The 16,905-nt window shown below is 41.9% G+C and overlaps 5 protein-coding genes across 5 annotated transcripts in view; 2 read left to right on the forward strand and 3 right to left on the reverse strand.

Annotated features, from left to right (window-relative positions):
- The window catches only part of LOC104827363 (aspartic proteinase CDR1-like), a 1,466-nt gene extending 244 nt beyond the window's left edge, over positions 1-1,222 (reverse strand). Inside the window, exons 1-2 of the mRNA XM_010560535.1 lie at positions 233-1,222; positions 18-142 (exon numbers count right to left, since the gene is read on the reverse strand). Coding sequence (XP_010558837.1) covers positions 18-142; positions 233-1,222 — 1,115 coding nt within the window. The remainder of the gene's footprint in view (positions 1-17; positions 143-232) is intronic.
- Positions 1,223-1,915: 693 nt separating this feature from the next.
- Positions 1,916-3,370, reverse strand: LOC104827364 (aspartic proteinase CDR1-like). Its single transcript, XM_010560536.1, has 2 exons — positions 2,369-3,370; positions 1,916-2,274 (listed from the first exon to the last, which is right to left on the reverse strand). The coding sequence occupies exons 1-2, from the start codon at positions 3,368-3,370 to the stop codon at positions 1,987-1,989; spliced, it is 1,290 nt and encodes a 429-aa protein (XP_010558838.1). The 3' UTR covers positions 1,916-1,986.
- Positions 3,371-6,023: 2,653 nt separating this feature from the next.
- On the forward strand, positions 6,024-7,145 carry LOC104827365 (aspartic proteinase CDR1-like). The gene is made up of 3 exons (XM_010560538.1): positions 6,024-6,150; positions 6,296-6,759; positions 6,855-7,145. The coding sequence occupies exons 1-3, from the start codon at positions 6,024-6,026 to the stop codon at positions 7,143-7,145; spliced, it is 882 nt and encodes a 293-aa protein (XP_010558840.1).
- Positions 7,146-8,484: 1,339 nt separating this feature from the next.
- On the forward strand, positions 8,485-9,880 carry LOC104825942 (aspartic proteinase CDR1-like). The gene is made up of 2 exons (XM_010558397.1): positions 8,485-9,487; positions 9,582-9,880. Exons 1-2 carry the CDS (start codon positions 8,489-8,491, stop codon positions 9,867-9,869), a joined length of 1,287 nt encoding a protein of 428 aa, XP_010556699.1. The 5' UTR covers positions 8,485-8,488; the 3' UTR covers positions 9,870-9,880.
- A 63-nt stretch (positions 9,881-9,943) lies between these two features.
- On the reverse strand, positions 9,944-16,468 carry LOC104825943 (BRCT domain-containing protein At4g02110). The gene is made up of 12 exons (XM_010558398.1): positions 16,193-16,468; positions 15,920-16,009; positions 15,711-15,815; positions 15,218-15,319; positions 15,020-15,104; positions 14,818-14,887; positions 14,692-14,736; positions 12,044-14,530; positions 11,634-11,850; positions 11,068-11,424; positions 10,670-10,948; positions 9,944-10,283 (listed from the first exon to the last, which is right to left on the reverse strand). The coding sequence occupies exons 1-11, from the start codon at positions 16,271-16,273 to the stop codon at positions 10,754-10,756; spliced, it is 3,834 nt and encodes a 1,277-aa protein (XP_010556700.1). The 5' UTR covers positions 16,274-16,468; the 3' UTR covers positions 9,944-10,283; positions 10,670-10,753.
- Between the last annotated feature and the right edge of the window lie 437 nt (positions 16,469-16,905).

Raw genomic sequence — 16,905 nt, forward strand, 5'->3', positions numbered from 1 at the left:
GGAAAGAGTTCACAGACTTCAATCTCAAGTCGCCGCCTTTGAAATGCATCCGTATCTCCGGCAGGATGACGTCATTCCCCGCCGCTCTGTAGCAGAGGCTGAGCCCCTTCTTCCCCATGTCCACCTTCTCCGCATTCATCACCTGCTCATGTACATATACATACAGATTTTACCAAAAAAAAAAAAAAACATTCCAGCTACATATATATGAATTAATATATAAGAGAATTACCTTATCAACCTCCGCCACCACTTGGTTATAGAAATCCATGGGAAGAAACGTCAACGTGGTTCCTGAGTCAATGTTCATATTGCCCTCGTTGGCGCCACCGTAAGCCGAGCCAGGAAACTCCAACCTTGTTCCATCCACGCTGACCGCTTCGAGCGTTAACTGATAGCGGTCGGAACCGGGTTTCTTGCTTAATGGAGTCGTGACCCCATACGGGCCAGGACCTGAAACGACCCCGAAACTGATAGAGCTCCGCCGATTCGAAAAGATCGGTGATAAGCAGTAAGAGAAAACGCCACTGATGGCGGGGCCGAGGTGAGAGACGAGAGAGCCTTCCCCCAAGTCAAGGCCAATGACCCCTGCCGATCCTGAGGCGTGGAGGGAGTTTTGGTAGCCGCAACCGAATATCACTGAAAGTATCTTGCTTGTACCGATCTTTATGGACTCGGTCGCTATGTTTCCCTGCGTGTAGGATCCGTCGACGAACGCTTCCTTGTACACACAAGCGCCGCCCTCTCCACAAGACGTGATGGGGGAGAGATCACTGCATTGAGTCCATGAACACTTGAGTAATCTGTAAGTGGCCGAAACTTTGGGATTGAAAAGAGGGTTTGGCTGACGGATGCACTTCGTGCACGGCTCGCATTGCGTCCATATGAGCGAGCTTCCGGTATCAGCAAACCCTAAAACGTCCACCGGAGGAGTTCCGATTCCAATCTTCATCATATACTCACCCCATCCATTCGACGTTAAATCCGCAGACATCGACGTCAAGCGTTCTTGGCGGCCGAAACTGCATGAACGGATCAATGAACGGTTCACTGCAGCCTCGAACCGTTCGCTCAGGGTTAGGTTGGGGTTGTAGAACGGTGACTTTGGCGAGTCACGATGGATTAACTCGGCCGTGAAACTGTCTTTTGCATGGGAAATAACAAGTAGGGACGTCGTTATCGACAACAAAAGAAGAAGGGACAACGACGATACAGAAGACATATTCTTCGGATGCGTGACTCTGTAAACACCAGTTGATGATGCGCTCTCTCTCTTTTTCTTTTTTCTTTTTGGCCGTGACCACATCCTTATATACATGTACATCTCTCTTATTCATATATTCGAATCGTATATATTCCGAATCGTATATCGATCAATATATATAAGTAATCATTATTGTATATATTCTTAATTGTATGTAAATCAACGTATTTGCCAAAAAAAAAGTCGTGAATATTCACTTGGGAGATACGATCGTATATGTTTTTTAATATATGGAAATATTTAAAGGTATGGACAAACGTATGTGTTTAGCAAATATATGTTTATAAACTAATCATTGTATATGTTTTTTGGATATACAATTAGGAATACATTCCTAATTTTTCCCCGCATAAGAATGCGGTGATTATTTCATTACCAAAAAAAAAAAAGAATGCGGTGATTACGAACTAACATGGGTTTCCAGAACTGAAACGTCCTGGGCCGGACACAAGGCCCAGATTCTAGACGAAGCGATAGATGCATGCAGGACCCAAAAATGATTATTAGTGGGGCAAATGTTAATACATAATCTCATTTTAAGAAAAAAAATATGACAAAAAGAGAGAAGGGGGACAATTTTTTTTTTTAGTGGGAGCATTTTAAGTTTGTTACTAAAAATTAATAAAATTACAAATAAATTAAGATATTGGATGGGGTCTAGGAACCACTCAGATATAAGTGGGTCCGCCCCTGGATGCATGTGTATAATATGAAAGACACTTTTAACTGCATTCTTGCTGTATGAAAGAGACTGTCGCTGCGTTGCGGTCATAACCAACCAAGAAGTCGGTCTGACCCATGTTCCCATATATCGACACACCCGCCGGAGATCCGATGAAGGAGAAGCACACAGTCTCCGGCGAAATTCTCGGGAAGGAGTTCGAAGGGCTCAGTTTCAAGTCGGCGCCTTTGAAATGCATCTGAATCTCCGGCAGGACGTCATTTCCCGGCGTTTTGTAGCAGAGGCTGAAACCCGTCTCCCCTACCGGCGCCTTCTCCACCTTTAACACCTGGTCATGTGGAAACACATATAAGTTGCATGTTTGTGTAGCAATGTAATATAACTTTGAGCAAAATTTTCCACCGTGCATACCAAAACATTACCTTATCGAGCTCAGCCACCACTTGGTTATAGAAACTCATGGGAAGAACCGTCAATGTGGTTCCTGAGTCAATCATCATGTTGCCCTCATTGGCGCCACCGTACGCCGAGCCCGGAAACGCCAACCTCGTCCCGGCGACGCTGATCGCTTCGAGCGTTAAGAAATAAGCGCTTGATTTGGATTTTCTGGTTATGGGTGTGGAGACCGCAGAGGGGCCGGAAACGACACCTTCGGAACCGAATTTGATTCGGCTGGGCCTGTCTGAATCGAACGGCGTTAAGCAGAAAGAGAAAATGCCGTTGATGACGGGGCCGAGCTGAGAAATGAGAGAAGCATCGCCATAGTCGAGACCTATGATCCCCGAACCTCTTACGTCGGGTCCGTTGTCGTGACCGACCCCGACTACCGCCGAAAGCAGAGCGTGTGAACCGATGGTGAGTGTCTCGGTCGCTAGATTTCCTATCGAGTACGTGCCGTCGAGGTACGTTTGTTTGTACATACAGGCGTCGCCACCACCACAAGACGAAATAGAGGAAAGAACTTTGCATTGGGTCCAAGAACAACCGATGTTTTTGTAAGAGGACGAACCTTTGGGATCGAAAAGAGGGTTTGGCTGGTCCTGGCACTTGGTGCATGGCTGACCCTGCGTCCATATAAGCGAGCTTCCAGTATCCGAAAACCCTAAAACTTCCACCGGAGGAGTTCCCATTCCGATCTTCATCAGATAATCGGTTGTTCCGCTCGAAGTTAAATCCGCATCCACCGTCAATAACCGTCCATGGCGGCTGAAACGGCGTGAACGGGTTAGTGAACGGTTCACAGCAGCCGCGAACCGTTCGGCCAGGGTTATGTTGGGGTTGTAGAACGGAGACTTTGGGGAGTCACGGTGGATTAACTCGAGGGTAAAACCGTCTTTAGGGTTTTCTGCATGGGAAACAATAATTAGGTACGTCGAGACCAAAGAAAGAAGAAGAGAGAACGATGCATAAGATATTTTAGTCATGGTGATTTCTGATACGTGACTCTACGAGTGGATGTTTCCCTTTTATAAGGTGAACCACGAGGATCTACAGATTTTATTGAATATCATAATTTCCCTTTTCATCAAAAAAAGAAAAAATATCTTAGAAGATCATAATTTTATTTGATTTTATACTTATATTTTAGGTACTTTATTAATTATACACAATACTTTCATAATCATCGCATATAATACAAAGATACGTCTTGAATATCAACTCTTTCGTAATTAATGCATTATTTTTTGCGTGTCATAAATAACACAAATTGCCTAATTTAGAATATTTTTACATTAATTTGCAGTCAAATGTGGACGGTGAATCATACGACTTCCCAAATACACACAGTTGTACATGGGACGTATTAGGTATTTCCATGCATATACCTAATATGCCCCATCATTGGAAAGTGTATATTCCAAATAAGTCGATCCAATATAAATTACAAACAAAAAATATTACAAAATTGACTACCATATATATCGACTGATATACAAGTAGGCTACACGGGAGAAAATTCATAAGGTATAAAGGGGTTTACTTTTTTAGATATTTTTATTAACTAATTTTTTAGCCGAATCCGAAGAATAAGTATATGTCCCAAACTTGTATTATTTATAATGTAAAAGATATAACCTTAAAAATCTTATTCAATTAATGAAAATATCTAAAATATAAATATGCGGTTCATAACATTCATATTGGACTTTTTTTTTTTTGATAACCAGAATGGTTCATCGGATCTTCGACCCGACTATATCCACCTTAGACCCGAGATCACCCTTTGTATATGGACTATTTTGGTGCATAAATCATATCTCTTCCTACCAGTGAAATCGAACCCATGATTTTTGAAAATGACTTTGTTATAAAAAAAAAACGTTTATATCGGACTTTAACAAAACATTCATATTGGAGATTCGACCCATACGCGTCGCTTCAAGCATCAATTCTTAGGGTTTGACCGTGACGAGTTGGATTAAATCGAACCCAAAAATTTTGAGATCGTGATGGTCGCCGAGTCGAGTCGGCGCGCTTTAGAATCTTATTCATATATACATTTACATGTGTATAAAAATATGATTAGTGTCAAGAAACATGCAGATTATTTTAGAAATATTATAATGATATTTATATTTTAGATAATTTATTAGTAAAATTGGGTCTTTTAAAATTACACTTTCTATAATATTGTGATTATGTACAGATTGAATAGAAAAGTGTTGAGAAGAATGTCGAACTTGATGAGCACACACTCGGACCACATGACGAAGAAGAATATAACGGACATTGGAACATAGAAGGAAGCAACGTACGTACATGCATGGGAGGAAGTAAGTGCGCGACGGACATGCATGGACGAAGCGCACACGAACGAAATACAATTTTATAATTTGGGCCAAAGTCATAACATCAAGAAGGCCCAATTGACCATTACATAATACAAGACTTGGGCCTAGAGCCCAAACCTTATTGAAGATGCCAACGTAACAGAGATTCAGAATATCCTCCCTCACGATTACATGCATGCACCACCATGGCTTCCTTTTATCTTCCGTTGATCATGTTTCCTTTATTTGCTTTTACCGTTGTACTACTTTCCTTGCATTGTCTGTATAATTGTCCTTGCTTACGTTTTAATGTTTCACGTGTATATATGAACAATGTGATGGATAAAAGTTGTCTCTTTTTTCTATTAAACTCTTGTTCTTCTTCCTTTGTGATAAATATTATAATGATATTTATATTTTAGATATTTTATTATTAAAATTGGATATTTTAAAATTACACTTTCTATATGTAAATATTGTGATTATGTGCAGTTGAATAGAAAAGAATCTATTTTTTTCTCTCTATTATGGTATCAAAGCATGCAAGTAAATGTGGTTACTAGTTAGTATCTCTCAACTCCATGATTCAACCCTTATACCCAAAAAAAAAAAAAAAAAAACCCATGATTCAACCACTCTCTCGCCTCGGTAAGTCATTGTCGTTGATCCGGATGTATACACACCAAATTTACATTAACATTTATAGAAAAATATAATATTTAAAAATCGTATTTAATTTAAAAATATCTAAAATATAAATATAAAATCAAATATGATTACGATTTCTAAAATATTATTTTGTACATCCTCATGGCCACAGTATAAAAGGGAAAACATCCAATCTTATGTCGGTAAGTCATTGTCGTTGATCCGGATGTATACACACCAAATTTACATTAACATTTATAGAAAAATATAATATTTAAAAATCGTATTTAATTTAAAAATATCTAAAATATAAATATAAAATCAAATATGATTACGATTTCTAAAATATTATTTTGTACATCCTCATGGCCACAGTATAAAAGGGAAAACATCCAATCTTATGTAGAGTCACGTATCAAAAATCACCATGACTAACATCTCTTACGTATCCTTGTTTCTTCTTCTTTCTCTAGTTTCGACGTATCTACTTATTGTTTCCCATGCAGAAAATCCAAAAGACGGTTTTACCCTCGAGTTAATCCATCGTGATTCCCCAAAGTCTCCGTTCTATAACCCTCACCTAACGGCGGCCGAACGGTTCACGGCAGCAGTGAACCGTTCATTGGTCCGTTCACGCCGTTTCAGCCAACTTGGACGTATGGCAGTGTCTTCGGATTTAACCTCGAACGGGATGGGCGCGTATATGATGAAGATCGGAATAGGAACTCCTCCTGTAGAGGTTTTAGGGTATGCGGATACTGGAAGCTCGCTTATATGGACGCAAGGTCAGCCATGCACGAAGTGCTACGAGCAGCCAAACCCTCTTTTCGATCCCAAAGCTTCATCCACTTACATAGGCCTCGGTTGTTCTTCGACCCAATGCAAAGTTCTCTCCTCTATTACGTCTTTTCGACGGCACGTACTCGATAGGAAATCTAGCGACCGAGACGCTAACCATCGGTTCACACACGCTGCTGTCTACAGTAGTCGGGGTCGGCCACGAAAACACCATCGCCACCTTAGGAGGGTCAGGGATCATAGGTCTTGACTATGGCGACGCTTCTCTCATTTCTCGGCTCGGCCCCGTCATCAATGGCGTTTTCTCTTTCTGCTTATCGCCGCCGTTCGATATGAGCAGGCCCAGCCGTATCAAATTCGGTTCCGACGGTGTCGTTTCAGGTCCCTCCGCAGTCTCGACACCGATAACCAGAAAATCCAGCTCAAACGCTTATTTCTTAACGCTCGAAGCGATCAGCGTCGGTGAAACGAGGCTGGAGTTTCTGGGATCGGCTTACGGTGGCGCCAACGAGGGCAATATGATGATTGACTCAGGAACCACATTAACGTTTCTTCCCATAGATTTCTATAACCAAGTGGTGGCTGTGGTTGAAAAGGTAATGCTTTGGTAGATATTTTATTGCTACAACAAACATGCAACTAATTATACATATGTGTGTGTATACATGTATATATATTTCCATATGACCAGGTGGTGAATGCGGAGAAGGTGACGGTGGGGAAGGCCGGTTTCAACTTATGCTACAAAGCGCCGGGAAATGACGTCATCCTGCCGGAGATACAGATGCATTTCAAAGGCGCTGACTTGAAATTGAGCCCTTCAAGCTCCTTCCCGAGGCTTTCGCCGGAGGTTGTGTGTTTGTCTTTCTTCGGATCTGCGGACAATGTGTCGATATACGGGAACGCGGGTCAGGCCGATCTCTTGGTTGGCTATGACCGCAATGCCGGGACCGTCTCTTTCATGCAGCAGCAGTGCAATTAAAAAATGCCTTTTATATTATATACACATGCGTCCATCGCTTGTGGTGGAGTATAATAAGACTGTGTGTGTGTTTCATAATTATTTGATCTTTGACTAAATTCGTGTTGTTTTTGTGGGATTATGGGGCCTATATTTATTTACGGGAGAAAATAAAACAACATTCTTAAAATTTATATAGCGTACTAAAAAAAATGTAAAAAAAAAAAAAGCGATACATAACCTAAAGGTTTGGGCCGGAGGACGTGTGCCGTTAAAACGACCCATTAAATGAATAATACTTGGGCCGAGGACGTGTGCAAATAGGCCCATGAAGCATCTTAGCCGATGCATAAGAACAGTGGGGCCCACCTCTTCCTCTCTCAAGCCTTTATCACCGTGACGTTGCGGTCAATGGATCTAACTCAATGCAACAATTACTAGGATTCTCTCTAAAGCCCAACAGTTTTTGTCTTGATTTCCGGTGGGCCCATGGGCCCAAATGATCAAAAGTTCATCTATTTTTGGGCCGGGTATTTGGTCCCCTGGCATTAACATTTTCTTATGGGCAATTTTTTTCTTTCAATTTGGATTATAATACGGTCATTGTCACTTCGAGCATAAATTCTCATAATCATCTTCAAGTATTGATCTTTCTTTTTTTTTATTAAACTTCTTGAAGCATAATGGATCAAGATCGTTTCTGTAAGAACCAAAATTACATATGCATTCATGAATATATATCCCTATATATATATATATATTCTTAAAATATATTTGGTTAGCGAGTAGGTTCATTTGGTTCGGAATCAGTCGAGATATGCCAAACAATTTCTGTTTTGTCTAAAAATGAATCGAACTGAGTCGAATAGAAAGATTTTACAGTTCTTGGTATGGAGTCAAGTCGATTCGTTCTATACATGTGTATAAGAATATGGTTTATGAGAACCATTTTAGAATATGCTGGTAATATTTATATTTTATTTTATATTTATATTTATATTTTACATATTTTGTTAATTAATTAAGATATTTTAAGGTTATAGGAAAAACAAAATATTTATGTTTATTTGATAATTTGTTAATTAAATATTATGTTTTCTATATGTAAATATATATTCTAAAGGTGTACATGAATAGCAGGAAATCTCCAATTATTTTTTTACTATTCTGGTATCGAATCCTCTGCTATTTTCTGTATTAAAGAATCCCCAATATCTTATTTAATTAATAAAAGATATCTATAATATAAGCATAAAATCAAACAAAATTATCATCTTCTAAAATATTGTTTTGTACACACTCATGGTCACCGTATAAAAGGGGAAACGTGCACTCGTACGTAGAGTCAGATATCAGAAATCACCATGACTAACATCTCTTATGCATCGTTGTTTCTTCTCCTTTCTTTAGTCTCGACGTGTCTGCTTGTTGTTTCCCATGCAGAAAGTCCAAAAGACGGTTTTACCCTCGAGTTAATCCACCGTGACTCACCAAAGTCTCCGTTCTACAACCCCGACCTAACCCCGACCGAACGGTTCGCGGCTGCAGCGAACCGTTCATTGATCCGTTCAAGCCATCATGGACGATTAACGGCGGTATCTTCGGATTTAACGTCGAGCGGAACAGGCGAGTATTTGATGAAGATCGGAATGGGAACTCCTCCGGTGGAAGTTTTAGGGTATGCGGATACTGGAAGCTCGCTTATATGGGCTCAAGGTCAGCCATGCACGAAGTGCTTCGAGCAGTCAAACCCTCTTTTCGATCCCAAAGCCTCATCCACTTACAACATCATCAGTTGTTTATGGACCCAATGCAGCCTTCTCTCCCCCATCACGTCTTGTGAGGGTAACTACGCTTGTATGTACAAACAAACGTACCTCGACGGCTCGTACTCGGCAGGAAATATAGTGACCGAGACTCTAACCATCGGTTCACACACGCTGCTGTCCACGATTGTCGGGGTCGGCCACGAAAACGCCATCGCCACCTTAGGAGGGTCAGGGATCATAGGGCTCGACTATGGCGACGCTTCTCTCATTTCTCAGCTCGGCCCTGTCATCAATGGTGTTTTCTCTTTCTGCTTATCGCCGCCGTTCGATACGAGCAGGCCCAGCCGTATCAAATTCGGTTCCGACGGTGTCGTTTCAGGTCCCTCAGCAGTCTCGACACCGATAACCAAAAAACCTGACTCCAACGCTTATTACTTAACGCTCGAAGCGATCAGCGTCGGTAAAAAGAGGTTGAAGTTTCCGGGCTCGGCGAACGGTGGCGCCACTGAGGGCAATATGATGATTGACGTAGGAACCACGTTGACGTTTCTTCCCATGGATTTCTATAAGCAAGTGGTGGCTGAGCTTGATAAGGTAATGCTTTGGTAGATATTTCGTTGCTACACAAACATGCAACTTATATGTGTGTGTATATACATGTATACATATTTCCACATGACATGACCAGGTGATGAAGGCGGAGAAGGTGGCGGTGATGGCCGGTTTCAACTTATGCTATAAAGTGCCGATATATGTCGTCAACCTGCCGGAGATACAGATGCATTTCAAAGGCGCCGACTTGAAATTGAGCCCGTTGAACTCCTTCCCGAGGATTTCGCCGGGGGTTGTGTGCTTGTCTTTCGTCGGATCTCCGAAGAATGTGTCGATATATGGGAGCGCGGGTCAGGCCGATTTCTTGGTTGGCTATGACCGCAATGCCGGGACCGTCTCTTTCTTACAGCAGGAGTGCAATTAAAACATAGCTTTTTATATTATTATACACATGCGCCTGTGGCTTGTTATAGTAATGCTGCAAAGCGATACAATATATACATGTCCCATTTGATCCATGGGATTACGGGCGTATATTTATTTAGTAGAGAAAATAAAAACAACATTCACAAAACACCGGTTTGCTCAAATCGATCATTTTCAATGCCGGCCGGCTGAAGCATCATGATCTAATTTTTCAGATTAAATACAAATTCCACGCCTAAAACATAATGACGGAGAAATACAAATACAATCTTGTACATTTGGAATATAACGAGGCCAGGTCCATGCCGGTCGGGGCGGCATGCGACTCAGATAGTGGGAGCACGGGGATCACCATTCCGACCCATTCTATCTGGAACACGAAGTGAATCCTTAAGCGCCTTCATAGCAGCCACTGCCAAAAAATACCCAGAGTCTCGTTAGCACCCATATAGATCTAAAGGTAAACAATTCAAACACCCAAATGACTGAGATTATCTCCCAAAGCTTCCGCCGACACCTTCGGCCGCTCATGGCTTCCCGACTGCTTCTACGTAGGGACAACGTAGCAATTCTTCTTGCAAAGGAGGGATGGAACAGGAGAGGCGCGGAGACGACGGCGGTGACACCGCCGGAGTAGAAGCAGTCAGGAAGTCATGAGCGGCCGAAGGTGTCGGGGGAAGCTTCGGGTGATCCACAGTCAATGTAGAGAGGTGTTTGGAATGTAGAGGTTGTATATTTGTAAGAAGGGAATTGCAAGTAACGAATGATAATATGATAATGATAATCACCACTACATACCCTAAAGCAAGTGCCTAATTTTCTTGTTTGGGTTTTCTAACACAACGTTGGACCTACAAACCCCAAACAAGAAATTGCAAAAACTCAGTTCCGTTTGACTTTCCTTGTCTTCTTCTTGGGAGTGCTGTCACTGCATTGAGGACAGAACCAATCATGTTCAGGAACTCGGGCCATTGGAGGATCACAGCAGTCCATGTGTGTTCCGATTCCGCAGCCCCTCGAGTTCTTCTCATCGCCGCATATCAGCATCACCTCTTCTCTGTCACTCCTCCCACAAACCTATTATCACATATCTTCGCAGTTATGATCACTCCATTGATTTGGTATATGACCCAATTTCAAGAACGATATAATAACACATGTTACAGTCATCTGTTTCATAGTTCATGTTGTTTTACCACACAAGCTATATCGTCGCCCTCGGAATGACCTGATGGCGAGGCAACTTCTTCCTCTACAACCTCCTCTTCCGAGCTTCGTTGCAGCTTGTTAAATGACTGTTCTGCCCACTTATGAGTGTTGTAAAGCACATGTTTGTCAAGAGGGTACCCGGGTTTGCATATGTATTCCACGAGGTAATCCGCAAGAACACATGGTATCTCGTGATTCAGAAACTCCTGGATCCAGGCATCAACCCGCGGCATTCCGGGGCTTATGACAGCGAAATCGGTGTCTGAATTCAGGAACCTCCTGTAAGGTGGTGCTGTTGCTAGTATAGTACCATCCCCGGATTTCACTGCACGTTTGAGGGTATCCTGATCCAGCAAAACATGATCGGAGTTCTTCAGGTTACACCAAAGAAGTCTACCCTAGACAAGAAAATGATACAGGAGACTACTTTCTGTATAATATTTTCAGACCCCGGTTGAAAAGGGTTGTCTTTGGGCACATTTGCTCATCCTAAAACAAGCACATAAGAGAACAGTTTCTATCATTTCACGAATGAAAGGAAAAGAACTCTTACCAAAGATGGGACCATGCAGTCACCATATATGACAATGCGCATTCCATAAAAGGCACCATGACCCGTTTTCTCTCTGACAAGCCGCCATTTTCTTGGGGCCTCTAAGTTTATTGCACCGTCCTGACTGAGACCAGTACTGTGCCATTCAAAAGGTTCCTCGGGCAAGAATTTCCCAGCTTGGCTACAAGCAGGTAAATAATCTCCCTTGAGAATCCAACTGCATTAGAGGAGGTGAAAGCAAAGGGAAAGTCAGAAACTTCAAAGGGAAATACTAGACAACGGATTAGCTTCACTAGACATTGTCTCAGTAAATGACAGATCACAAAGAAGAGAATAGCACTGAAGAGTCAAAGAGTGTTAAACAAGTTAAAAAAGAGTATACTGCATAGGTTATTCTCTGGTAATTGTACCTTCCAGATGCAGATGCAGCGAAAAACTTTTCAGTCCGGCGAATCTCTGAAGCGATGAAATGTGTTGCCTGATAAGACCATTGATGAGAATCCCTGCAAGCTTTTCCTTTCAAACGCCTGACTATCTGTTGATATTCCTTTCTCTGAAATCTAGGCCCGCTCACTATAAAACATGCAGACTCCTTTCCTCTGTCGTGCAAGATTTTTCTACTAGCCATCGACTTTGAAGAACTGATCTGCTCAGACTTTTTCTCTGTTTTTGTTAGGGTCTTAGCTGACTTTTCAGTTTCCTTTCTTGCAGGTGGTTTTCCCATGCTCAAACTCTCGTCACCACCAATCTTCCGAGATTTTTTATTCACAGCTACGTTCTCCTTCTCTTCCACAGAGTTATCACCCCTATCATTTTCTCTCACATTGTTTTCTTTTCTAGACCTTTTCGTCTTCTTGATACTAGCTTTTCCCACTTCAGCTGTGGGTAAATCCCGTTTCTTCAAATTGCCGAGGTTAATCAGTTCTCCAGAGGCCTTCTTTCCACGCTTACTTTTGTTCCTATCAATCACTAGTTCTGTAGTATCATCAGGTGCATCCTCATTTGAACCATCATTTAGTTCTGGTTCTGCTGTTCTTATTTCAACCTCTGCATCATTTCCTCTCACAGCTACGTTCTCCTTCTCTTCCACAGAGTTACCACCCCTATCTTTCAACTCAGTATCATTTCCTCTCACATTTTCTTTTCTAGCCCTTTTCGTCTTCTTGATACTAGCTTTCCCCACTTCAGCTGTGGGTGAATCTCGTTTCTTCGAATTGCCGAGATTAATCTGTTCTCCAGAGGCCTTCTTTCCACATTTACTTTTGTTCCTATCATCAGATGCACCCTCATTTGAACCATCATTTGCTTCTGTTTCTGCTGTTCTTACTTCAACCTCTGCATCAGCTCTGCGCTGTCCTTCAGTCTCAACCAGCATATCTTGTTGGTTCACATCAGCATCAAGCTCGTGATTGACTTTCTCTGCAGGAGGATTGGTATCACCATCTGTACAGTCGATTTTCTCAAAAGTGATACCCTTAGAGTCAACTTGTTGTGCTACTTTCGGTGTGGATTCAGAATTAATGGCTGGAACTGAGGTTTCCTTCTGATTGCCATCCTCCAGCATCGGTGTTGCAACTTCTCCTTTGCTTAAGCAATTAGTGCGGTCATTGCTTAACACAGTTTTGCTCAAGTAAAGAGATCCCATTTTTTTACTGCTATTCCTTATCTTGGGTCTTGTGCCTAGGGTCTTTCTGGAAGCAGTTTTCTTCTTAGGCTGCTCAGTGTCTGGCTTGTCGCTCTTTCCAAGATCGTCCAAACCTGACATCGTGTTAGATTTTTCCATTGCCAGTTCAGTCAATGATCTTTCAGGTGTTTTCTTGGCAATAGTCTCAGCTAGCTCGCCCTCTGAAGTCAGGATAGCATATTTTCTATCTACCACATTTGAGCTCAATGACTTGGTAGTTGAATTACTCACAGGCGATTTCTGGGCAACTTCCCCGCCTTCATTTGGACAACTGTTGCTTGACACTGAGATATGGCTTTGTTCTGGCAAGAAGAGACTAGCCGTTAGTACACCAATCGGCTCCCCGCCGCCGCCTACTTTTTGTGATTTTGAGCTACTAGCATATCCACCTGTTGATCTCTTCTGAGGGGACTCTTTTTCATGCAACTTATCAATCTTGCAGGCATCCTCACGGCCACTGGTTCCTTCTGCAGCATAATTTGATTTAGATGCAGAGATATCAGAAGAAGTTATAGCTTTTAAGCCACCGTTATTTGTTCCTGGGGAACTATTTCGGATGCTTGACTCATCCCATTGGTACTTTGAACTCAACTTCATAGCCAAGGATGGAAACCTTTCGGTGCTCTTGGAAATAGATGTCAAGTCATCTTTGCCATCTCTAGACCCAGGTGTCTTGTCAAGTGGATTGAACATTGACATGACCTCTCTAGTCCCAGATGTCTTGTCATGAGAAGTATCCTGGAAAGTGCTTGTTTTCGAACAATCATGTTGCAAAGGAGCCATGGGTGAAAACCTTTCAGTATTCTTGGATCCAGACATCAAGTCATCTTTGACCTCTCTAGACACTGATTTCTTGTCAAATGGATCAGCCAATGCGTCATGGAAAGCATCCTGAAAAGTTCTTGGTTTTCCAGAATCATGTTGCAGAGGAAGACCGGCATCAATAGAGGCCATGGTTTCATGGGGTCTGTCAACCTTTTTAGGAGTTAACCACACGTCTTTGGATGTAATGGTGCTTGAGGAATCAGCCTGTGCACCTGTTTTTGCTTGAACAACCGGTGCATTCAGTTCTACCGATTTAGGCATGCTACCGTCAACTGCAACTATGACCCTGAGACCAAGAGGGCTCTTGTTTGCACGCTTCGTGGAAGCATCTTCTGCTTCATCTTCAGAATCCTTAGCTGAAGCCTCCATCATCTCCAACTCATAGCCACTGCAACCATGTAATAATAAGCTGGGTCAATCTAGTCATTCTAATAGAGCCGCTAAACAAGAGATCACTCAATAAACTCCTAGATCGAATACATAATTTTAGCAATTCAAAATTCAAGTTGATAAGTAACTAAACATAGATATAGTTCACATGCATTTTACCTTATTCCATAATCAGCCTCTGGAAGGAGCTGCCATGCCTTTAAACTGCAAACAAGAAAACATGTTTTTGAAAATCCACATCGGTATCTACATCCATAAATAGAGTTTGTGGTGTATGAGTCTCACCAATCTTCTAACCACCGGTGGTTCACTATTTTAATCCTCTTTATCCTCTTGGCAAGCTCATACTTGTCCCCTGTAAAGAAAAACAAATTCTCTCAAAATATCTGTACCCGAGTCCAGAGACATTACCAATGAAACCACATAGAAAATTGAATTGAAAACAAAAAAGCAAGGGGTGTCAATCAAATGCCCATGAGTGACTCACCCTCAAACTTGTAGCAAATAAGGTGAGTTATTTTGTTAGCAACCAACGGCTTGGAGAATTGTCCACCCATCAAAGCAACCATTGACTGAAAATGATGAAACAAATTTCACAACTATGATAGCATGTGACCATCAGATGAAACAGCAGATTGCATTAACCAACGGATGAACAACAAGGAAAAGGTCAGCCGGCACCAACCATAATGTCATCTCTATCATGACGTTGGTACCCAGTCAAGCATACAATTAAGCTTTCAGCACCGGGAATTCCATTCAGATCTTTTGGGGGTCTGTACATAACCTGTGAAAAGAGAAGATAAGAGAAACACTTTGTTCCATAGTGGAAAGAATTCAAAACGTGGAACCGGAAATTTGAGAAAAAACCCAATATATTGGATAAACCCTTAAACCTAATGAAGGACACACATTTGAACCAATAAAGCAAATCTCAAAGGTTGATAAGTCACAGGTTGTAATTTGTCGCTGAAAAGTACAAAGGAAAGGAAAACACCAAAAGGCAATAGCAGGACATTCCATGAGATGAAATAATACGGAATCACTTGACAGGAACATAAGGCAAAGATTTTGGTTGAAAACTGAGGCACCGAGCTAAATTGCTTCTAACATCTTATATGCGTCTCATGAACATCTAACCTTCAATACCAGAAACAGGAGATCGAGTAAGAACTCACAGAATTCGCATCAACCAGGGCTCCAACGTTGAAGCTGTGATCAACCCAGGAACCCAGAACAACAACTTTCCCGCTATTCCGGGCAGCAACGCATATGGGATCGTCCTAAAAAACAAAATTATCGAGTGATGACACAAAAGTATCTAAGCCTGCATTGCACGAGATAAACTGAGAAGACATAGAGAACACGGACCAAACATGAAACTTACATAAATAAGCTTGTCGACAATGAGGTGAGTGTAGCTCTGACTAAACCGTCCAACGTCGACACCGCCACCAGTTATGAGCTTGGACTGCAACTATAGTAAGATTGAGACGAAATTAGCGACAAACCCATGAAAAATCAAACCAACGTAACTTCAGTCGTCACTAATTATCGAAGCTGATGCGTTGTACCAGCGGTACGTCGCTAAAGATTGGACAGCGAACGTTTCGGAAACCCATAAGGTTGACTAAACCATAACGAGAAAATGATGAAATACCTTGTTTTGATCGACGGGATTGAACCCAACGAGAGCGAAACGGACGCCCAGAAACGGCTTAGGAGGAGAACTCAACTCCATCGTTTTGAATTCGAGAAAATCTCCCGGAGAGTGAATAGAATTGATCGGAAATTGGGATTTCAGGGAGGAGAAATCGGAGAGAAAGATCGACACTTTGACGGATCGAGAAGAGGACTGAACAGAGAAACTCGGAGAGTACACTGCAGGAGCCGCGGGAAGAGCTTCTCATGGAAGATTCGCAAATGGGGCAAACGAGGGAAACTGAAAATGATTTTTTCGTTTTAAAGTTTTTTTAAGAAGGCGAGCGGGAGATGCAAATGGCCCTAATGTTGTTGCCACGTCACCCCGTTCGAAAGCCCACGTGGCAGCCTCTAATAATTATATTCTTTTGAGCCAATTATTATCATCAAATAATAATAATAAGGCGATTGAAATGCACGCAGCACGTGTGCGTGTGGGGGAGATAAGACGACCAAGCTACTCGTTTGTTTTTGGGTCATAAGAGAGGGCTCGGAGTCGTGAGCCTTGTTGGACGGATAAACATCAAAATCGATTGGGCCAGTTTTGGTTTTGGACAACTCGACACCGTTTTCCTTTTTTTCTTTGTTAAAAAAAAATATAGCATTTTTCATATTTTCCATTTATTTTCATGTCGTTTTATAAAAACCTCCAAGTGAGACCAACGACTTGTT

This window comes from Tarenaya hassleriana, unplaced genomic scaffold (genome assembly GCF_000463585.1).
Source record: "Tarenaya hassleriana unplaced genomic scaffold, ASM46358v1 Cleome5, whole genome shotgun sequence".
NCBI lineage: Eukaryota > Viridiplantae > Streptophyta > Magnoliopsida > Brassicales > Cleomaceae > Tarenaya > Tarenaya hassleriana.

Bases quoted from the DNA above. Each gene is read 5' to 3' on its own strand.
- LOC104825943 (XM_010558398.1), bottom strand. From the start codon at position 16,273: ATGGAGTTGAGTTCTCCTCCTAAGCCGTTTCTGGGCGTCCGTTTCGCT. The intron at 15,816-15,919 runs GTAAGTTTCATG...TTTGTTTTTTAG, and splicing joins TTGTCGACAAGCTTATTTAT to GACGATCCCATATGCGTTGC. The intron at 14,888-15,019 runs GTGAGTCACTCA...TTTTCTTTACAG, and splicing joins TATTTGCTACAAGTTTGAGG to GGGACAAGTATGAGCTTGCC.
- LOC104825942 (XM_010558397.1), top strand. From the start codon at position 8,489: ATGACTAACATCTCTTATGCATCGTTGTTTCTTCTCCTTTCTTTAGTC. The intron at 9,488-9,581 runs GTAATGCTTTGG...TGACATGACCAG, and splicing joins TGGTGGCTGAGCTTGATAAG to GTGATGAAGGCGGAGAAGGT.
- LOC104827365 (XM_010560538.1), top strand. From the start codon at position 6,024: ATGGCAGTGTCTTCGGATTTAACCTCGAACGGGATGGGCGCGTATATG. The intron at 6,151-6,295 runs GTCAGCCATGCA...CGTACTCGATAG, and splicing joins CTCGCTTATATGGACGCAAG to GAAATCTAGCGACCGAGACG. The intron at 6,760-6,854 runs GTAATGCTTTGG...CCATATGACCAG, and splicing joins TGGTGGCTGTGGTTGAAAAG to GTGGTGAATGCGGAGAAGGT.
- LOC104827364 (XM_010560536.1), bottom strand. From the start codon at position 3,370: ATGACTAAAATATCTTATGCATCGTTCTCTCTTCTTCTTTCTTTGGTC. The intron at 2,275-2,368 runs GTAATGTTTTGG...CCACATGACCAG, and splicing joins TGGTGGCTGAGCTCGATAAG to GTGTTAAAGGTGGAGAAGGC.